Source organism: Dipodomys ordii, unplaced genomic scaffold (assembly GCF_000151885.1).
Source record: "Dipodomys ordii isolate 6190 unplaced genomic scaffold, Dord_2.0 Scaffold59, whole genome shotgun sequence".
In the NCBI taxonomy this organism is placed as follows: domain Eukaryota; kingdom Metazoa; phylum Chordata; class Mammalia; order Rodentia; family Heteromyidae; genus Dipodomys; species Dipodomys ordii.
In genome coordinates this window covers 4007863-4031287 of record NW_012267275.1, presented here as the reverse complement: position 1 = coordinate 4031287, position 23425 = coordinate 4007863, and the positions used below count along the sequence as shown (strand labels likewise).

The 23425-nt window shown below is 37.4% G+C and overlaps 1 protein-coding gene across 7 annotated transcripts in view; it reads right to left on the bottom strand.

The window, feature by feature from the left end:
- The window catches only part of Cast (calpastatin), a 94723-nt gene that overhangs the window by 21036 nt on the left and 50262 nt on the right, over positions 1-23425 (bottom strand). For 4 of the 7 annotated variants that reach the window (XM_013022040.1, XM_013022041.1, XM_013022046.1 and 1 more), the window contains 15 exons: positions 20800-20859; positions 20132-20188; positions 18457-18513; positions 17308-17421; positions 14593-14682; positions 11556-11621; positions 10278-10376; positions 8861-8941; positions 8302-8340; positions 7753-7845; positions 7528-7617; positions 6363-6464; positions 2986-3069; positions 1826-1873; positions 716-811 (listed from right to left, as the gene is read on the bottom strand). In XM_013022040.1, coding sequence (XP_012877494.1) covers positions 716-811; positions 1826-1873; positions 2986-3069; positions 6363-6464; positions 7528-7617; positions 7753-7845; positions 8302-8340; positions 8861-8941; positions 10278-10376; positions 11556-11621; positions 14593-14682; positions 17308-17421; positions 18457-18513; positions 20132-20188; positions 20800-20859 — 1176 coding nt within the window. The remainder of the gene's footprint in view (positions 1-715; positions 812-1825; positions 1874-2985; positions 3070-6362; positions 6465-7527; positions 7618-7752; positions 7846-8301; positions 8341-8860; positions 8942-10277; positions 10377-11555; positions 11622-14592; positions 14683-17307; positions 17422-18456; positions 18514-20131; positions 20189-20799; positions 20860-23425) is intronic. The other 3 variants (XM_013022042.1, XM_013022045.1, XM_013022044.1) reach the window with 1 other exon arrangement.

The following is a 23425-nucleotide window of genomic DNA, read 5'->3' as shown; positions in this document are numbered from 1 at the left end:
TTTGCATTTTCCAAGATGTACTTTCTTTTCCAAAGCTAACATTGATGTTCTTGCAACTTAAATCCCATGATTATTCCTTCAAGAAACTTTCTTTGCTATATATAGTTACTAGCAGCCTCTTTAAAAAGGGTGGTATGACTAAGAGAAAGAAAAGCAGAAGATAAAAAACACAAGCCTTAAAAGGATGAGTTAAGACTTTACATTTTGGGGAAATGATTATTGCAGATAGAAGGGTCTGGATGTGAAAAACCATGGAAATACAGGTGGTTTGCCAGTGATTGAGATAAAGGACACACTGGTGGGAAAGGAAGCTGGACCTAGAATACTTCAGGAGAGTACTTTTCTTTCCTAGTCAGTGGGAAGCTCCTGAGCTGGAGCAGGGGAATGATATGACTAGCAGTTCTGAGAAAGAACAGCTCTGGTGGGCAGGAAGGAGGGTGGCAGGGATTCTACAGAAAGGCCAATGAAATCCTCAGGTGAAAACTGGTGTCAGATTTAAGAGGTAAGTTACATACACAGGCAAAGAAAAAAAGCATAGGAGAGTTAGCTCTGGAAAAGAAAATACATCTAGGAAAATGCAAAACAAAAACCTCCATGCTAAAAAGACAGAATAATGGGCTTTTAAAAATATCAACTCCTTCATGCTAAAATGGTTTTGGTCTCACATACTTTAAAACTCCCTCAAAAGTAGAGATTTATATTTTCAGAAACATACTTCTGTTTTTTCAGTTGGCTCAGGTTGCTTTTCTTTGCTTTTCGACTGGTCAAAATCTTCTGCAAGTTCATCAATGAGTTCTGATTCACTCCGGGGCTGTAACATAAGAAACACTGTATTATGAAGTTAATTTTTATTGTATAAAAAATATTTTCATAGGGCAATATGCTGTTCTTTCCTGGTTAACACATATTAAAATATATTGGGATCTAAAGCCAAATATCCACAGAGGATCTTTTCCTTTGTCAGTGGAAGATAAAAATGTCAGGCAACAAGTAAAGAATACTAAATATCTCAGTGCTACCAAGTGTTAATGGTTTCTTTATTCAAAAGTCATTCTGATACTTCTATTTCAGAAGGTATTTTGTTCAAATAAAATTTCCTGTTCTCTGCAGGGAAGCCCTTCCTTTCTGAATAAGTCAGAGAACACACAAATCATGCACTGCCTTCCTTTGCTTGCAACAGAAAAGATTCTGGCAGTGAAATTTCATTTAGGGTATATGGATATTTTGACTTAAAAAAACAGCCTTTGACAGACATGTAATGCAACAGCTGGGTTCTAGCAGGGACAATCTGAGATGTGAGTCGCAGACTTGCTATTTTCTAGCTGTGTCCCTTTGTGCTACTTACATTAATTCTCTGTGCGACTCACTGGAAAATGGGAATCACTGCTGTCCTCATTCAGCGAGGACTCAGACAGCCTGGAAAGCAGTTATGCATGTTGTGCATACAGAAAGTGATTCATTCATGCTGTAATTGGCATTGTGACAGGAAACCAGTTTCCTCCACTTGAGGCGATATAACATAGTTAAAAGCATTTCTAGTATGCTGTGAATAGGTCAAATGTTAACATTATCTAATTTAATGGCACTGGTTCCTTATATTCATTGAAAATTTCTTAGAAACTCAGAGCCTAGTAATAATGTGTAACAAAAAATATCCCTAAAATGTAGGAAAAGGAGTCAGAGGCATCAGCCAAGTATCCCTTCAGAAGTTCCCTCCTCAATACTAAGTTGGCAAATAAATCTCCATAGTGAACTCTGGCCTGTTAAAATTATTTAAATTTATGCTTTTCTAAAGTATTAGAAAAATAACTTTCTATTTTCCAACCTTGGATTTTTCTTCAGGCTCTGGCAATAGTGGTTTTCCATCTTCATCCTATAAATGAAATTGGAAATGCACTAAATAGGCAATTTTGCTTTTACATCCCATTAAATTTGTTTTGCAGAATTCCAGATGAGCTTTTCCCCCCTTAAGTTTGACTGAATTTATATTTTATATTTACTTTTTATTTAAAGAATCAGAACAAGGAATAGGTCAACAGATTAAATGTTCCCAAGTATGAAGTTTATTTACTTTTCACTGAAAGTAACTGTTAGGAATAAAATAAGAGGGAAAAAAGTCTTTGGCAATAAAGATACAATTATGTTACTGGAAGGTTCTTTTAAGGTTCAACTCTCCATTATAGAGATGTGGATACCATTCCTGTAATAAACATTGTTTAGCTTTTGAATATGAGGTTTCACAATTTAGAATGTGTCTAAATTGTTAGCTTTCATATATAAGCTCATGCAAGAATCAAAGCCATTTCCCATCATTTATATCGATGATTTCCAAAGAGAAACTACAGGATCCATCTCCCTAACAGTGTGATTATCCAGCTAACTAGCTGTACATTTCCATCTACCTCCTAGAAAATGAACGGGTGCTTTTATCTTCAAATTACTCCATCCTCTTTAAAATTAAATAGCTATTTTAAGCATTGCTAGTTGTTGAAACACTTGAATCAGTAGAGTTTTGTTACCAAAAATTAATTGAACAAATTAATAGATTCATTTTAATCTTTTCACATATGCGGATAAGGAACTTTGACCATATTCTATGCCTTCTGTTATTCTCCCCTCCCTCTCCTCTTAGTCTGCTTTCCTCTCCTTAAATAGGTAAATCTGTAGGATTCTTTTTTCTTTTTTTGTACTGGGGACAAAACTCAGGACTGAGCCACATTCCCGGTCACTTTGGTTTAAATTTGCTTTTCAGAGAGAGTCTTAAGGTAATTTCTCCTAGCATCTTTCTAGGCATGTACTACCTACCATCCATAGGTCCTTAATCGATGGGAAAGACAAATCGGCCTCATTAAGAGCTTTAACTGCAGAAAGCAGAGGAGAAAAGGTCCCAGCTTTTCAGAGTTAATATCCAAAACGGGACAGGTGTTCTGAGTGTAAAGTGAGGACAAGTGTGCTTGCTATTGTGCAGTGCAGAAGAATGTTTACCGTGACGGGCTTTAGTCTGTATTCAGATGGGACTGTCTCATCATCCTCACCGCACTTTTCTAGTTTTTCTTCTTTAGCTTTTGCCTGGTGGAAAGAGAGGGAGAGAAAAGAGCAGTTGAACAATGCATATTCAAAGGGATGGTGCCACTTCCTCTGCATACTTTACACGAACACCCCAACATGAGTCAAATGAGAGTCTGGAAGAGCACTGCAACCTACAAAACACGCGGCCATGGTGAGCAGCTATGAGCCAGACAGCACAGGGCGGATGGAGAACAAAAATGAGTGCCAGGGGCATCCTGTCCTGCTTTCAGGCTCTCAGAACTTGAAATGCCATCTAGCCTTTGTTTTGCTTTCTTGAGCTGTGCAATGTGGCTACTAATATTCTCCCTTGGCTCACTGACTTGGGAGGATCACCAAAGAAAAGTAAGTAAAAGACCCCAAGAGGGTGGTAAATACTGTTTGGGAGTTAGTTGCAGTTATTTTGATAGGTTCCATCTGAGACAGTTATCTAAGGAGGGGGAATATAACCAGTTTTCCTACCCAGAGAAAGAGGAGAAATAGAGAAGCAACTGATCATTTATGCATGACGTATACATGTATACACCGACTTATACATAAGTAAATTTTTAACATCTTAAAAAGGTTTCCCTGCAATAACACCAGCACATCCCTGGGCTACTGAACCATAAACAACTAACGTAGTAGTAATAAAAGGGCAGTTTTATAGTGGACCACTGACTCTCAGAATATAACATTTGTAATTTAATCTACAGGTACATAGCTCACGAGTCCACAACATGTAATATTTAAATCTATTCTAGGAGATTCCTTTAGGCAAATTCCAATTCAACTCACTGTTCCTATCTACACATCAGTAGAAGATCATAGTTTCCTACTGGTTAATTCTTTTATTCATTGAAAAATGCATTAAGCAATTTCAATGAACTAGATACTACATTCAGTGTTGAATGATAAGATTTATTTTCCTATAGACTAATTTTACTAAAGGATGGAAAGGATTATGCATCTTTTAACATTTCTAGTTTCATGTAAAGGCAGACTATGGAGAAAGTTCTATTATGAGGGAGCAATACCTCCTAATTCAAGGATTTGTGAGGTCTCTGGTCATAAAAGCCTTTGTGAGCATCAAGGGGCATGTACATCTTGAAACTGTCCGGTTACATTCTGGCTGCCAACAGTGACAGGTACACACTCTGCTATGCCTTTTCCTTTTTAATCTTTTTTTTCCTCTCAGTATTCACTGTGGTTTGTACATAAGACTCAAACAATGGGGAAATGCCTACTTTGAAAACAATCCTGGACAAGGTAAAATGAGAGAGATCCAAAATGAAGTGGTCACTATAGTCTAAGTAAAGATTTAATTTATGGTATGATGTATCCTAAGAATACTGAGTTAGGTGGGGGGCCTGTTCTCCAGAACATTCCCTGGTTTGCACGAAGTGTGCTCTAGTGGAGGCATGCTGGCGTGGCAGGACCTCCTGGAGGAGCTCCTCAACCTTACACCAGACTATTTGGGTAGTAAAGAATCACCCTCGGATGCTATGACTTCAACTCACGGATTTAGAGGGTTAAAAAGATCAACAAAAGTGGGTAAAACAATTATTTTGCTAGAATTGTAATCTACTCCTACAGTAAGGTTTTCTAGAGAAAATCCATACTTTCCCTGAACTACTTAGCCACACTTTTTTTTTCAACTCTACTTAACTGATTTCAGTCACTCTAAGTTTCTTTTTGTCATAGGATTTATATCCCATTTATATTTTCCCTCCACACAGTTAATGTTTTACTAATCAGCGAAATGCCTGAGGCAAAAGTGACAGTCACCCCTGGCTACCTAGGCCTCAAAAGATAGAATCATAACCTGGTCTTCCCACTGTCCCCAGGCTTCTGCCAAGAACACCTTCCTTTTGAGGACGTGACTTCTATTCGGCTACTCTTAGTAATCCTTAAATTTTTTAATCCTGACCCACAGTTTAATTATACTAAATTCATCTACCAATTTCTACGGTACATCTCACAGTGTTCCAGTCAAAGCTCCCCTTTCTCCCCAGCACATTACTTGATCCTGGAGGACAGGACGTCCTTCTCCTGCTCCTTTGTGTTCATCATCCAAGAGCTTATCATGCCACACTGTGCCCGGTGAGCCCTCAAAGAAAGTTGAAGATAGAAGTTGGCCCATCTTGGACCAGGGCCAACTCAGACTCTGAGAGGTCCAGGGGGTCAGGGGGATTCCTCCGACCGGAAGTGACATCAGACAGAGGCATTGTGACAGAGACAGCTGTCAGCTCCCCTTCCTTAAGGTGCTAGGGTAGGGTGGTTGTCAAGGATCCCGGCTGCATTTACATCTCCCCTTAGGACAATTGTCTCTTTTCTTCTCCCCCCCCACCCAGAGAAACACGTTGAAAAATTCTACAGGTTTATAACTTAATACAATGATACTCACTATTATGTAAAACCAATAACTAATAAGTAGAAGTAAAGGAAGAAGAATATAGCAATTTCTGTGTTGGCTGATCATTAAACACTTTTGTGATGCTAGATCACTGAGATTCTGCTACACTGAAGAACAAAGTGAGAATGCTACTAAGAGACTATTCCTAGCTGTTGATATATCAAAACTTCTCACTGTTTAAATATGAAAACAGCATAAAAATAGATGTTATTCCTTAATTGGTATATGCTTATAATATAAGGGACTGCACTGTGACATGCCCATCCATGTGCCAAGTGCACTTTAAATACATTTATTCACCCTTCCTCCATATTCCCAGCTCATCCACACTAGGTCCGAGCTAACTTTGGCTCAGAAGGCTTGTGAAGTCTTGGTGGGTGATGAGCTATCCCTTCTTTAGCTTCATCTCTAAATGTTCAAGAGATCCAGTTTCTGAATAATTGTGGCTTTTGATTTGAAACACATTTTCAACCTCTTTCCCCAAAGTACTGTAAGAACTATCATCCTCCTATATCATCTTCTACTTCCTTATGGAGACATTGCTAGCACCATTCTGAAAATACAAGTTAACAATTTCCTGAGAGGAAACGTCTCTCTTTCCCTCTGCCTCTTGTTATCTTGTTTAGTCAGGTGCCATATATTCTTTAACAAAGAAGATTAGTGTTCATTTTAGATATTTAAATTGTAGGGTCTTTTTAATAAAAACACTCACATATTCCTCTTGGTTGCTATCGATCAATAAATTCTGAAATTAACTAGATTCTGAAAGTAAGGTAGAATGAAAAGTAGCTCATTTCTGATCGCCAACAAAAATTAAAACTATGAAAGAATCCTAAACATATGGCAGACATTCAGCTTTGCAAGCTGCAGATGAACACACTTTAAATATCAACCCCAGTACCTCATCAACTTCCTTAATGGAGCTGAGGTCGATCTCAGGGTCTGATTTCCGGGTACCCAGTGAAGCTGACAGAGCCTCAAGTGCTTGATCACTCATGGCATCCTGTTAAAAAAAAGAATGTGCATGAAAAAAAGCACACCTTAATCATCTGTTCTATTCTTAGAAAAACCCACATTTTAAATACATACGATCAATTGTGAACTGGGGAAGTACTTTAGGGAGGCAATTTTATGTGAAAGCTAAGCAAAAGAGAAAAAGGAAAAAGAACTTACCAAGGAATAAAAATTGGGCTAAGACCCGTTCCCATAGTAACAGTACCCCTCTAGGGGTACACTTCACCTCTTGTGCAAGTGAAAAGGATAACTGTAATAATAGTATTATTATAAAAGCGTCTTATCAAAATAGCAGCTACAAGTAAGCAAACATTCACTACCTTGTTTTTCTAAAACAGTGTCTCCAAAAATTGCAGGCTGACAGCCCTCTCCTTCAGCAAAACAGCTAAGCTCAGGAAGCAGAGAGACTTGTGGCCTTTCTGCTCACGCTGGAGGCAATGGCTCCTGGTTGTAGGAGTTTTCACTCTCGGGGTGTGGTGTGCACCACTGTTCCCACAGCCAGACTGATAAAAATAAACTACCCATTCCAGCAGGGGAGAGGCAGAAGCAGCTCTGATAGAAACTGTCCTTAGCATTATCTAGACTATTTGCGCATGACACATTGTGCTCTCAGGCTCCCAGGGCTGCAGGATCACTTTTCAGACTTTGTGAGAATTAGGTCATACTTCATTGTGGTTAAGAGAGGTGAACGGAAACAACGATGACCATGACCCCTAAGAAACAAACTCCTTTAGGAAATCAAGCTTATGAGTGTGTTCCAAGAATGCAAGTCCTCTCTGTTTTCTGCCCTTCTGTGTGTTGTAATGGTGAAATGGTCTTGGATAACCATCAAGAAGACTATGCTGGAAGCATTCTCAGGGGGTTGTAGAAACGTGAGATTTGCCTGATGATGATCAATATAGGCTCAATAGCTTCACTCTGGCACACAGAGCCAAGCTTTTTACCAGAGGTAATATAATATTCCAATTATCCTGAATATGTAAGAATTGACTCAGAAAAGTATGGACTATCAGATGGATCAGGATTATTTTCAAAGAAATAATTATCAATACCTCTTCCACCCTTCTTTTCTTTTCCTGGGGCGGAGCAGTACTTCTGACTACCCCAGCTGATTGAGCTTTTAAAACCTCTCCTGTGGATTTCTGAAAAAGAAAATACAACATAAAGTATTTACACATAAGGGAGATTTATTCAGAGTAACCCAAATTAAAGGGTTGTGCTTTTCAGGGTCAAGATAGTTTCTAACAAGTTCTCTTCAGCAGTAGTAATAGCCATACCTCTGACTCAGTTTTCTTTCCTTCAGTGGTAGGAGAACTACAGGTGAAGTCAGATGACAAGGCATCTATGGCATCATCCGGCCCCATAGATTTCTAAAGAAATAGGATAACAAAGGTAACACAAGAAAGAGGTGTAGTAAGAGAAAGAATTACACATCCAGCAAATGAAGGCTGTACTTTTGCATTCCCTGGCTACCCAAGTTGATACATGAGTGAAATAAAGGAGGGAATGGGTGGTCTGTAAAAATTATTTTTCTCTTGTCCTCTTCCAAAGGAATTACATATTAGGATGTGCTGGTTCCCTTGTCATTAACATTTATTCTTATCCTTATGCCTTCTTGCTTCCATTTTCTTTCCTCTCAAAACAACCTGAGACCATGAGCAACAAGACAAACCCACAGATACCGCTTTTTATGAAAAGACAAAAACATGTGATAGAGAGGTTAGTTGAGTTGTGAGCCCCAAATATGGGCTTGTTAGTCCTATTTCCCCAACCAAAGATACAGACAATATTGATTTACATCTTGGAAGATATTTGTGTAAACTCACCGGAGAGTCTGGAGGAGGCCCAGTGATCCCTTCCTTTTTCTAAAATAAATGTAATTTGATAAAGTTGAGAAGGTACAATCTATGATAGGCTAACGTATTCTCAGTATGATAAACTGAATTGAACCCCACCCCCTGTCCAAATTCCTATGTTGTCCTAACCCTACTGCCAAAGGTGAAATCATCAGGGTAGGTGTGAATCCAACGTGACTGGGTATCCTTAGCAGGGGGGAAACTTGGAACCAGAGAAACACTGAGGGAGATAATGGGAAGAGACTCAGGAGGAAGATGGCTACCTACAAACCAAGCAGAGAAGGCTACAGGAGAGCTTTCTCTCAGTAACTATCAGAAAGAACTAACCCTACTGAGACCTTGATTGTAAACTTCCAGCCTGCAGAACCATGGTGTTGAAGCCACCCAGTCTGTGTACTTTGTGAAGGCAGCTCTACCAAACTAATATAGACAGTGGGTGTTTTAATGCTAAAGTTTAAATTATGAAGATACTGATAGGAAATGATATTCCAAGATGAAAACAATGAAATTAAATAATTATTCAACTTACAGCCAAAAGTTCCCTATATTTGGGAGGAATTGTGACTTCTCTTTTACCCAGTTCTTCAATGTTGGTCGAAAACATTGGATCCTATAAGAAAACCACATATGTAGAGATATTCTGTAACTAATCAGCTGAAAATACATGAAAACAAAGTACTAGTACTATTCTATTATTAATTATTGGAACTACTGAGGTACACTATAAATCAGTAAGAGCCAAAATTGTACACAACTCTGAGTTCTAAATTTATACAATACCCATATTTAACTGAAATGCTAGAAAATGTTAGAAATACTATGCTAAAGTTGAATTTTATATTAAAAAGCATTTTGTGTTCAATATCTAATATTTCCAGTACTTTCAAAGTACATTATGTTAGTAACATAATGAATGTCTGTAGAACCCAATACACTTTATTGGGTTTATATTACTTCTAATGTAAAAAAAAAAAAAAAAAAACAAAATCATATTTAGAGTGCATGTCTCCTGCTTGGCCCTCTCTAAGTTCTGTACTTTAGATTTACCATCTTTATCACATGAAGTTGAACATATTTTTTATGAATAATGTCACATGGACACATTTTAAAGTAATATACAGCATTACTTTGTGTATTTTCAAATGTTATATAATGGCATGTGTTCCATCTTACTTTGTATTTATTTTGTTCAAAATTAGAGTTTTTTTATAATGCTGATACACAGATAACCCATTTTCACCACTATAAAGCATTGCATCAAATCCTCTCACCTGTTTTTTAAGTAATAATTTTATTGTTATTATTAAGCTGTTATACAGAGGGGTTACCATTTCATAAGTCAGGTAATAAGTGCATTTCTTTGTGTGGATAGTGTCACCCCTTCCTGCTTTCCCCCAGTTTCCCTCTCCCAGCCCTGCCCACGAGTTACACAGGTCATTTTCACATAATATATACTCAATAACATGATGGCATGTGTTTACCGTTGCTTCTTCCTTTTCTATGCCCCCTTTACCCTCCCTAAAAGATTAAAAAAATAGCAAAAACAAACACTACCACCTCCACCAACAATAACAACAAACCAATGTTTCTATTTCCTGGAGTTTGTTTCAATAAATAGTATTTTAAATGTTCAGGGAAGTTACACCTTTGTGTTCCGCCCCAAAGGGTATCCTCCTTTAGTCTGAATACAACTCTTTCTTACCAAATACACTATATTTCAGTGGCAGTCTTAACACTTGCTTGCTCAATCAGTGTAATTTTATAGGTAATATATAACAAACCTCTTCTATTCTCAACACTGACTTTTAGTTACCATTATCAATAGTGACACACCAGTTGCTTCGGTGAAAACAACACAACATTAGATGTACTCTTGTACTTCATAATCATGGCCTTTTATAATCTATATACTGAGTATGAACCTTTACAGATATCACATCACATACCGAAACTACTGGCCCGGTATATGGTGTATTGTTTTCGTTAGTTTCTTCAGGTTCTCCTAAAGTGTCTATTAGGTCATCCAAAGCAGCATCCAGGCCTGACTAGAAATGAAAGAGCACAGATACAGATTGTTAAACATATTTCACCATTGACTTTTTGACCAACCAGAAAAATCAAATGCCATAAGGTTTCTAAATTCAAAAATGGTAAAAAGTCAGACCTAATTTTGTTACTGAGGTTTCCAGAGTACAGATACTGGGTTGGAAACATAAAAAGCTACTATTCAGCTAAAAATCATAATTTCAAACAAGTCCAATGTCAATAAGTACATGAACAAATCGATGAGCTAATTAAAATTGCTAATCCAATGTACTCACAGTTAAAAAGAAAAAAAGAAATACATGAAATGATGGCCATATCCCTAAAATGCATGTTACAGTTACAAGAACTAGCTATTTTCTTCTTGCAATATCGCTTAATCAAAGTAATCAGTGAGAGGATGTCTTTACCTTGATGAGGTAAAGAGTAACTTACTGTGAATAATAATCTCATTTGAAGGAGAAAAAACAACAATCTAGGGGAAGCCTTTTTACAATTTAACTCAGACCAAAAGTGAGTGCTTAAAATCTTTGCCTTCTTAAAGTACAACTACTATATTCCCACAATAGCTTTAGAACTCAATTGATCATTGATGTGACCAGTAGGATTTATGTACTGTCAGCTTTATAGTAATTTTATGAGAATTATTTAGTGATACATCTGGCTAAAGAAGGTATATTTTCAGTAGAAAAATTAGAATGTAGCGAGGTGCTGGTACCTCTCACCTGTAATCCTAGCTACTCAGGAGACTGAGATCTGAGGATCATGGCTCAAAGCCAGCTTGGGCAGGAAAGTTTTAAGACTCTTATCTCCAATTAATGGCCAGAAAACTGGAAGTGGGGCTATGGTTCAAAGTTGTAGAGTGCTAGCCTTGAGCAAAAGAGCTCAGGGACAGTGCCCAGGCCTGAGTTCAAGCCCCATGGCTGACAAAAAAAAATTAGAATGTAAACTCTGTAAGATGAAACCAGAGTTTCAAAGCAGAGGACTCTAATATAAAATGTTATAAACAAAACTGTTAATATAACACTTTTAACCAGTCACATCCTCTTAAAATAATAATTAGAATAACTCTTTAAAGTTATCCATCTCATACTATTTCCCCCCCAAAAAAAAATCAGGCTGAGATAAATATAGAGCAAAGGACCACTATCTTTCCTAGATGCTTACTGAGATCTTCATACCTTTCCTGGTTTATCCGGTTTGGAGTTGACTGGCACTTCAGGAGTTAATGATTTCTTTTCTTTTTTCTGGTGAGAGAGTTTAAAAGGACATGAGACAAATTCCTTTGACCTTCCTTTATAAAGCTCAATTCTATGACATTTTAAGATGAATTCACTGTGATGTTAGTAGCATTGATCAGGTACTTCACATGTATTGTACACTAGATATTCTGATGTATCTCTTAGATCCTTTTGTCAAAGCTGCTTAAATAATAAGTAATTAAGTAATTGGGAAAACAATTCTCAGAGATTAATTATCCTCAGGAACAAACTAAAGTAACTAAGATTGTCTCTTGATTCTCCATGCTTCACTGCTAGTCTTTGCAACACATAGGAATTCTTTCTGTGGGCTACCATTCTTACTGTTGTGGTCTAGATCTTTGACCTGACACATCAGATCCATCACATCTCTTATTTTGTGATCTTGCCACTCACTCTTTATTCCCCTGAAATAAGTTTCTCTCCCCATCACCATTGCTGTCGGATGCCAGTAATTTTCCAATTTACAACCTCCTTACTTTATCTGGACACAGTCTCCGGATTAGTTATTGGGAGCATCCTTCTCTTGACTTCCAGCTTTCACAGTTGCCTTAGTCTTGCACCATTCTGATTGTACTCGGGTATTTGTGTCCTTTGTTCTCTGTCACCTCTGGCATCTTTTCACAAGTTCTGCATCACCCTGCCAAGTGCTGACAGTCCTGTCCAAACTTACTCTCTAGGGCCAGAGGCCAAACGTTTCTAGGACTTGGCAGGAACTAAATAGATGAAATTGATGGGCTTAAAACAATAGGGGATTGGGTCTCATCTGAATGTATCCTTCTTTTGTCAGCAGAGCACACAATGCCTGGGTTTGTACAGCAGTGGTTAACATGGATGCCTGCCACCTCTTCTCTGGTCTGTTGGTTTCAAAGATTGCAAAGTAGGGATAATGAGGGTCTCTACTTAGCAATTGTGAGAATTCACATAAATTAATGTGCATCAAAATAGAAAAACCAATGTCTGGTACTTGGTAAGCGCTACATAAGTACTTGCTATATAATTAATTTATATACTTGCTATATAATTAATTGATAAATGGTTGCTGTGGTCATGATATTATCTACTATACCAGGGTATGAGCCTGTGATAGATTACAGGCACTCACTCTCAAGTGCTGACCTCACATTTGTATGAACCTGCTAGTGAGTGTCTCTTTAAATTTTGTGTGAGGTGTACCTCTTTTGCCTTATTTTAGGGTTAAAAAATCTAGCTCATTGAGAGCCTAAGGCTCCCAATTGTCTTAGATTTTACATTATCTTTGCCCATTTTTAGTTAGTCCTTTCCTAAAAACTTAAGTTTTTCCATCTTACAGTGCTCTTGCATAACTTGGCACTTTCTTACTCTGTTACAGTTCTACTTTAGGCTATCTAGAACTTACTAGGTCTACTGAAAGAGCCCAACCCAACCTGCTATGTTCCTTTCTATACCTATGAACTCACTTTAACATTCTCCATAGCAACTTTAACCTGTCTTTCTGGTTGTACAGCCCCACCCCTCCCCTCCCCGTGTTCTTCCACACTGGAACACACTCTGTCCAGAGTGCAGCCTGCAATCCCACCTGTCCTTCCCAACCAAAGTGCCTAACCTCCAGGGGAACCACTTTCTGATAATCAAAAAAATCAAAAAACATTTCTTAAAAACCTCCCTCCCCACAGGGGCCTCTTAATCTGCCTTGAACTATATAATCCCGACCATTTATCTTCTCCCAACTCTAGATGAGCCAGCCTACAGCTAACATGTCCTGTAGAGTGAACCACAGTGCTTAAAACTTGCAACATACTAAAATAAGAAGCTGAAGCTGGCAATTCATATTTAATGGAAAAAGAATCAGGGACAAAATAAAACAAAATGACTTGCTGCAAGTGAGAACACAAGTCTCTCCTAATTTTATCATGTTGTTTTCACTGATAAAACTGACTAATTTACATCTAACATGAAACTTCAAATTCTGATTACATTTCAAAGTATATTCTAACATATTTAGTCCTTTGCCTTAAACTTACTGGTTTTCAAACCATTTCGGGCATGAGACCAAAACAGAAGGGAGTAACTGTGGGGTCAAAGTGGGGGTCTCAAGGAAGTAAGCAAGTGACCTCTTGCAAGAAATACTATTTGAGGGATTTTGTTTTATTTAATTAACTTATTTTATTTTATTTGGAGTTTTTGGGCAAAATTTTTTCTTTACTCTATAAGAGATCTACATGAGTTAGGAAAAGCACAGCATGCCATGTCGCCTAATATCTGGGAAAGGAGTGTTTTTAGGGTGATAGGCCCTAACTTTCTAGCCTATACCTTTTCTATTTTGAGAAGCAAGAACATAAAACATGAAGACTATTTTGTTTTTCTTCTCATTTCCGTCTTCTCATTGCTGTTTATACTGTGGACTGTTTATATTGTGTTTATACTGTAGCTTCAAATGGCCCATATGTCTTTCAAATGGATGGTTAGATCTGGACAGAAAAAGTAGATCGCTTCTCATCTCACATCAGGAATTCTTCAAAAGCTCCAAGAAAGCTGCACTCACTCCTGAGAGGACTTGGCAGGTATCCCCTGGAAACTTCCTGTATCAGCGGCTACTGAGGCTGTGAATATCTGTGATTTACTAGCATCCACATACTTGCTGGGGATATGCAAAGCTAAGAACAATGCTTATTCAGACGCTTATGGACCTCTTATAGGCTTTACTTTACACCTACGATGTGTGAATCAATACTAATTTCCTTGGCACTGATGCAAGGCCTTTATATATTGTCAGGCGCTCAATACGTATTTATTATGTGTCTTTTCAAAACACTTTAGTATCTTCTTCACTTTATGTCATTCAAATGCATTATCTTCATTACAAAATGTCACACTGAAACAGCATTTAGCCTGTACCATAAGTTATCTAAGCATATGTCTCTAAAATACAAACCTGGTAGGCACAGGGATTCATATTCTACCTGTTCTGGGTACTTACCTTATCATCTGCTTTGACTGGTGCTGCAGATACACCCGCAACAATAGTTTCTCCCCCAGCAGAAACATGGTCTTGTGATTTCACCTGTGACTGGAGATACAAGATGGACAAGACTAAGTATTTTTGGCCATTACTAAGATCATGGGTTTCAAATGTCACTGGTAACCTACCAGTGACATACATACACATCATGGATGAGGAATGTTTATTGCTCCAGGTACAGAGGGAGCACCACATGAAACTGGACTCAAAGCCTGTAGAGTTCTATATGTCATTCAAATAAGCAAATATCATCATTCCTGGTCTGTGTGTTTCAGTGCTCTGCAGTAAACCAGAACACACAGACCAAATATTATGGCTCAAGTCAACTGTTACCCTGTGAGTTCATTTTGGCGAATATTCTTATCAAAGAAATTAGAAATTGTGATTTGATACAAAATATCTCAATTTTACTTGCTGGCAAATAATTTTAACTAATTTTGAACAGTACTGCAAGCAAAACATATATGCATATGACTGCATTTAACTGTTTGTTCAGATATAAAATTGTGACCTCTGAAGCAGGCCTGGTTATCATCTTCCAAATGCTTCAATAAGAAGTTCTTTTCATGGTTGTTTATTCTTGTATGAGGTGATGATTGTTAACTATAAAACTATGGAGTCAATTTTTGATTTACTGGCTCTGCAAGTTCATCTATTTTGTAATCTGTTTCTAAAAATGTTTCAAGGCTTCCACTTAAAGAAGTAGATAAAGCTGGGCATGCTAGTAGTCCAAGATGATTGGAAGGCTAAAGCAGTGGGTTACTTGAGCCCAAGTGTTCAAGACCAGCTTCCTCTGGGATACAATTAGACTCCATTTCACAAAAGAAGGAAGGATGATCACCAATGGCACAGAATAGAAGACCCAGGAATAAACACACAGACTTAAAACCATTTACTATAATATAGAATATTAAGAGAGCCCAAAACATAGACTGGAAGAAGGCCTCTTCAACAAATGGTTGTGGCAAAACTGGACGTTCCCATGTAGAAAACTGAAACTAGATCCTTATCCATCACCTTCCACTAGCATCAATTCGAAAATGGATGAAAGACGTCAATGTAAGACCTGAAACCAAGAAACTGCTACAGGAAGGAGTGAGGGGAAACATTAAGTCTGCTGGGCACAGGAAGGAATTTTCTGAGTAAAGGTTCGGAAGCATAGCAAATTAATAAAAGACTTGATAAATGGGTGTGCATCAAGCTAAAAAGTTTCTGCACAGCAAAGGACATAGCCAAGCTAAACAGATAGCTCACAGAAGGGAGAAGATTTTGCCAAATACACATCAGCATGTCTAGATATCCAAAATACACAGAGGACTTCAAAAATTAAAGCCTTAAATAACCAACAACCAAATTAATAAATGGGCTAATGAGCTGAAGAAAGTCTTCTCAAAAGAAGTAAAAATGCCCAATAGACACATAAAGAAGAGCTCAATTTCTCTGGTCATAAAGAAAATGCAAATCAAAACCACATTGAGATTCTACTTCAAGAATGGCCATTGTGAAGAAAACCAATGATAACAGATGCTGATGAGGATGTAGCCAAACAAGAACTCGTAATACATAGTCAGTGGGAATGTAAACTTGTTCAACCACTCTGCAAAGCAGTGTGGAGTTTGTTTAAAAAAATAAACATAGAATTAATGTATGATCCAGCAATTACATTCCTGGGCATTTACCCCAAAGATTACAAATCAAGATACAGTAAAACCACCAGCACAACCATTTTTACTGAAGCACTATTCAATATAGCCAATATATGAAATTAGCCTAGATGTCCCTCAATGGATGAATGGATCAATGATACTGTACCACTTAAGAGATGGAAAGACTTGGAAAAAATTGTGTTAAGTCAAGTAAGCCAGGCCCTGATTTAGCTTATTTAGCAAGATTTAGCTTATAAACTCATAAGCAAATACTTTGGGTGGCATTCAAGTATATACAAATGTATTAACTAAAATAAGGTAGATTCAGGGGGCAACTCAAATAATGTAATTCCTTATAAACGAAAAGTCAACACTTAGCAAACTAAAACATCAGAAAGCAGGTACTCAAAAGGATTGTGGTGGAGTCCAAGGGAAAGGGGTAGATAAATGAAGAGGAGAAGAAGGGGAGAATGCAATAAAGAATTCAATGTACATACTACAAAATTCAAAAGAGCGAGGAAAGGGGTGGGTAGGGAAGAGGAGGATAAGGAAGGGATGGATGGAGGGGTGGGTAAGAATGTTGAAAGAGGTTACATTAATGGATATATTTTGTATCATAAACTGCATTGTTATATGGCAACTCCTTGGTGAAAATAATAAAAGAGGGAGGTCAAAAAAAAGGAAGATAGACAGGCTGCCTATAATCCCCTAACTCAAGTTTATATTAGCTCAGTTCAAAGGAAACATCAAAACCTGTGCCTTACAGTTACAGTCATGGCTGGTCATTTCTGGATGGTGGGAGGAGGCTGTACTGTACATTTCCCTGAACTCTTCTGCCTTCCAGACCCTACATAAGCTCACGCTCCTATGATACTATTTGCAAATCAAAGAAATAATAGCAACAAAGTCTTCCAAAGAAAATCATATACAGCATAATCCTACAGGTGCAACTCTGCAGTTCAGTTTGAGGAATAATATAAGCTAATTAATGTCAGCATTTTTATATATGTCAATCAGGTTCATTTACCTTTGGTTCTGTTGATTTCTCTGATGTCAGCTTCTCATTTGCTTTGGAAACTGCTTTTTCTTTATGTGCTTGTTTGCTTCCTGCATCTGGTACATGCTTAGGGAGGCTTTTTGGCTGAAAACACATAGACATGTGTGTATGTGTGCGTGTGTGTGTGTGTGTGTGTGTGCGCGCGCACACACACACACACACACACACTGTTAACACAATGGGATGGTTTTGTTTGTTTTGTAGGTCATGGGGCTTGAACTCAGGGCACTGCCCTTGAGGTTTTTTTTTTTTTTTGCTAAAGGCTAGTGCTCTACCACTTAGAGACATAGCTCTACTTTGGGTTTTCAGGTGATTAATTGGACATAAGAGTCTCACAGATACTCCAGCCTGCACTGACTTTGAACTGCAATTCTCAGAACTCAGCCTCCAGAGTAGATAAGGATTATAGGCTTGAGTCACCAGCATCCAGCTGTTTGTTTTTGCTTTAGGGTAGTACTTATAGACTTGAACATGCTAGATAAACACTAATACTTGTACCACTTGAGCCACATCCCCTGCCCTCTGATATTTTTTTAACCTGATAATAACTTTCCTTTATAAAATACACACTATTCATAACAATTGTAGTACTTACAACTTTAGTTATGTTAATTGGAATTAGTGTGATAAAATATGATAAAATTTCACTCTAGGATCTGGTGGTAGTAGCTCATACTTGCAATCCTAGCTACTCAGGAGGCTGAGATCTGAGGATTGTGGTTCAAAGCCAGCCTGGGCAGAAAAGTCTATAAGAGTCTTAGCTCCAATAAACCACCAGAAAACCAGCAGTAGCACTGTGGCTCAAGTGGTAGACAGCTAGCCTTGAGCTGAAGAGTTGAGGGACCGAACCCAGGCCCAGAGTTTAAGCCCCACGACCAACAACAAAAAAATTCACTCTATGAAAAAATATGAAATAGTAAATTTCCCCCCGACTCCCAAATCAGCAATAATCACTGGAATAAGTTGTAAATACCATTACTACCACAGGATGGCACCATTTTAGCTAAAAAAAATCTATTCAGCCATCTACTTTTAGAATTAGTCTCAAATGATGATTTTACTTACATGTTACCAAAAGACATAACTTCGTAATGACAAGTCCTGGTGATAATCACTTACCTCTGCGTGTTCCTTTGGCTTTCCTTCTTGGGATTTTTTCTCATGGACCACAGAGGGCTGTTAATTTCAAAGAGTTTAAATCTCAGTTACACTGGGATCCACTGTTTTCACATTGCCAAACTAGTGATTAAAATTCCAATTAAATTACTCTATCTCAGGGAAAGCTTACTGAGACTGGGATCAGAGTAAACATGTGCTGTTTGGTCAAGAGTCACCCTACTATAGTTCTAGTAGTGGAAATTATCAGAAGAACAGTGAAAAACTGAGAAATTCATCTAGAAAATTGCTTCAAATACACCTTTCTCTAAGTTACTATCTGCTTTTCACAACTTGAAGGTAAATTAGCAACTACAAGTCTTTCTACAGACACAGTAACTACAAGATTTGTTAAAAAAACACTTCCTGGAATGCATAAATTTTTAGTCTCTTTTCATAAGAACTGAAGAATAGTGTTCTTTCTTCAACTAATTTTCAAAGCTTTTCTTTTTGTTTCTTATAAGTAGAGATAAGTAGAGAAGATCCTATCATCAGAGACTCAATTCTTTTGAAATGTGGTAGATAACTAAAAGCACTTAGATGTGTAATAGAAGACAACTCTAACCTAGACGCTACATTTCTCACTCTGAAATCTACAACTACTATCACTAGGGGCCACCAACGTGCTTTCCATAAAATGAGGTAAGTCTTACCTTTCTATAAGCTCAACCTCACAGCTACTTACAGTACTTTGCCTAAGTTATCACTACCTTCTAAGGAGAAATGTTGTGTGTTTATTTAAATATTCACCTAAGTACTTGAAAAAATAAAGTACTGGTCATTATTAAAGTGACAGATTTGTTGCAATACAGACACCCTGAGTTCTGTTCCCAGATAGAGGCAGAAAGGCTTTCAGTCTGGACAGCCACAAGTCAGGATCGCAAGGCAAGCTGCTGCCAAGAGAAGGTCCCCAAGTGACTGATAATCATCTCCATCAATCCAGACAAGTGTGTCAAGATCAACATGAAGCGTCTAGGTGCCAGGTTCAACAGACACATTGTTGTTGATGTCTCACTGAAATTATAATTGAATATTCACTGTCTTTGTCTTTCCTCTTTTACTCCTGTTCCATTTTTTTTAATTTCACTTAAAAGTCTAGATTTGAATAAATGGCTTCTGAAAGAGGTTTTGTTTTCCTATAAAACATTATATAATCTTTTACATATGCATGGATTTAATGTTATAATTAGTTTATTAATACCCTTTATAACCATTTGTGTAAGGTATACATTTTTTAAAAACAATTTCTTTTTAGTGCCAGTACTAGGGCTTGTACTCAGGGTCTCACACGCTCACTTGGCTTTTCTCAATCACCACTCGCACTCCACCACCTGAGCCATGCATCTACATTTAGCTGTTTTGCTGGATAATTGGAGATAGGAATGTCTTGTGTTTGTCTGCCCACAGATTTGTGTTGTGATCCTCAGATCTCAGACTCCCAAGTAGCTACAATTATAAACATGAGCCACCACTTCCTGGCTTTAAAAGTTATACACACACACACACACACACACACACACACACACACACATCAAAAGTAGTTGATACATCCCTTAACTCTAGTATCAGGTAGGAAATTGGTTTTTCATTATCATGAAAATGAATCTGAACAATTCATATGTAGCTTTAAATCATTTACCTTAGTTGATTGTGACTTCTCAGATGATTGTGACTTCTCAGGTTGTGTTTTTGCAGCCTAAATACAGAAGGAAGGGAGGGAGGAAGGGTGAGAGGAGAGATAAATTTTAAATGGACATAGATCACCAAGATTATAATAGATTAACTAAGTAAGCTCAAAATTTTATATAAAATTTATGTTTATATAATATTTATGTTTATTATACTTTTCTTGGTCTTATTTTTAGATTAACACTTAAACACACTAATATTCTTCTTTCACTATTTATATGGCAGTTTATGTTTAATTTCTTACAATGTCTGTCAAGGATGCAAGGATTCATTAATATTAACATCACAGCAAATACATAAGCAATATGAAAGTCTTCATCCTTAAAGGCCAAGTATATAGATTTCAATGTCACTAACCTGATCTTTTTATCAGAGATATACTCAATACAAGTTTTCCCTAAAGTGTGAAACAATGGGGTGGTAACAGAATGGAGGACACAGAAAGCAGTGAAGTTTTTAGTGGCAGAATGTGATTGATGAGTAGGTAGCTAAGTTTAGAGAAAGTCTGTGATGGAGTCCAGGCAGTACAGAAGATTGTGTCCTGCAATTATTAGCATGTGCTGAGTGGCTGCAGTAACCATTAGTAACAAGATGCCCTCGTGCAATGAACCACATCACCTGTTTTTTGTGTCTTTTCTTGTTAGGAGGATGTAGTCCTTCCATCTGTTTGCTGCTTGCCTAATATAAGAGCACAGCCCCAAACACAATGGTCAAATACGTACATTTATGCAAAGGGCTAACATGTTTATATCAAGATCCATTCTACTTATCTAATGCATCTTCCAATGCATTGTATGTAATTCCAAGAAGACACAGGTACATAACTTATAGGGTCATTGGCAAATGTTTCAGTGAGGGTTTACTTTTTTTCAGTGAAGATTTGTATTAAGAAATAAAAACAGAATCTGTTGAAGGGCACCTTTGGGAAGGCTTGGGCTAATAAGGGGTGGAGGATGAGAATGAATCTGGTGGAAGTTGTCTGTATGTATGAAGACAGAACAATGAAATTGCTGAAACTGGTTTAAGGACGGAGGAGGGAGGTAAAGGGCAGTTAGAAGGATGAGGCTGATTGGGATATATGTGTATATGCGTGGAAATGTCACAATGAATCTTCCCTCGTACAACTAACCTATGAAAAGAGACTTCCATTTATAGACTTATTTTATAATTATTTTCATTACCTTTCCTTCTCTGTGTAAAGGCAGTCTGAGCAAGATTTTTTTCTACCTATATTCCCACTATGTGGATACAATCTAACAAATAGTTGAAGGTATCATCACAAGTTTTCTGAAATTCTTCCAACATAACCTTCAACATTTTTGCAAACACTTATTGTACCTGTCATAGCCCTAAATGAAGATTTAAATCTACATTTCTAAGAATCCTTTCCTTAAAGAACTGGTTCTAATTACTGCTAGGGTAATTACTGAGTTTGGAACTACAGGCCACCTAAGCAAAAAAATGTATAAAATCCCATTGAAGCTGGGTGTGGTGGCTCATGCCTATCATCCTAGCTACTCAGGAGGCTGAGATCTGAGGATCACTGTTGAAAACTAGCCTGGGCAGGAAAGACTGTGAGACTCTTATCTCCAATAAACCATAGAAAACCGGAAGTGGTGCTGTGGCTCAAGTGATAGAATGTTAGCCTTGAGCTGAAGAGCTGAGGGACAGCGCCCAAGACCAGAGTTCAAGCCCCGTGACCGACAAAATAAATAAATCCCATTGAGACAGACATGTATCCACTATTAATGTAGGTAGGATATGAAAATCAGAAATAAACTGACATACGCTTCTATCTCTTAATATTATCTGAAGCGATTAAAATGAAATATTTCATTATCTTATACTTTAGTCATGAAGCTATGTATTTCTTTACATAATGACCACTTATTATACTAACATGTGTGTTATTTTAGGAACAAATCCAAGTTCCTGATCAAAGGAATATTTATAAGGAAATTTTAAGGGTTGATGGCTGTGGCTCAAGGCAGAGAACAGTTATCTAAGCAAGTGTGAGGCGCTGAATTTGAACCTCAATACAGGCAAAATCAAGAATGTTTAAACTATAATCCTATCACAATGCACCACTGCTAATGAATTTCTGTTTGTGCTATCTGTTTATGAATCTTTTAGTTTATTCAAATAAAATTTGTTAAAAGTTTAACAAAGAAAATAAGGCAGTTGGTATTATATTGATGTGAACCTGTAACTTTATAATTTTGTAATCAATTTTTCTGCACAGAATTCTACACCACAATTAAGAATATACAATCACAGACACAAGTAATTTATAAAGCAATGTGTATTTAAATCACCAATTGCTAAACTATTTTTTAGTAGTGGTGATGCTGAACATAAAATGTTCATAAGTAATAGTGATTATCAATCATGTCACTGAAACCAGGGCATCCTAAGCTTTACGTGTTAAACTCACTTAGTACTTATAATAACCCCATAAAACAGATACTATTAATATACCCATTTTACTGATGAGAACTAAAGGGTCAAAAAGTTAAGGTCCTGATTGCCTGTGACTGAGCTGGATTTTTGTACTTAGTCACAGTGCTTCATTGTATCTCTTGTATTGACTAACATAGTCACAGTGCTTCATTGTGTCTCTTGTATTGACTAATAGGTAACACACTCTGGGCATTGCTACGGGATAGGCACTGTTCAGTATAAGCTTGTTTCTTTATGTAGTCTTCTAAACTGGTATATAGTGATATACCTTCATAATGTTCAAATAAGAAAACCAAAGCAAAGAGGGGCTAATGCCATACCTGGAAAAGAATAAAGAATCCAAGCTATGCCGCCGGACTACAGAGGTCAAGCTTCATTCTGGTTAGAAATTGTTTGATTTTCTATCTTACACTCATCAGTGTGAATACCAATTCCAATGTTTCAGAGGCAAGAGACACAGAACAGAGGTGGGGACATCTCATCCCTTTCAGAGAGAGGCCGGATTATTTGAAAGCATGGTTGGTGACAAGGATTTTATATTTTTCCTTGAATTAGCATTTTTTTCCTTAAAAGCTCAAAATATTTAGAGTTAGAAACTTATCAGATTCAATCTCACACACAACTCCAAGAGAAAGGTAGTGTCACTATTTTGACTTAAACATCAGAAGCACATGAAGCTGAAGACAAGGTGATTAAAGAAAATACTGTGACTGAAAAACACCTCGTGGGGGAAAAAAATGAGGCCCAAAGTGGCCCCAAGCCAGGCACTGAGGACAATTCATCA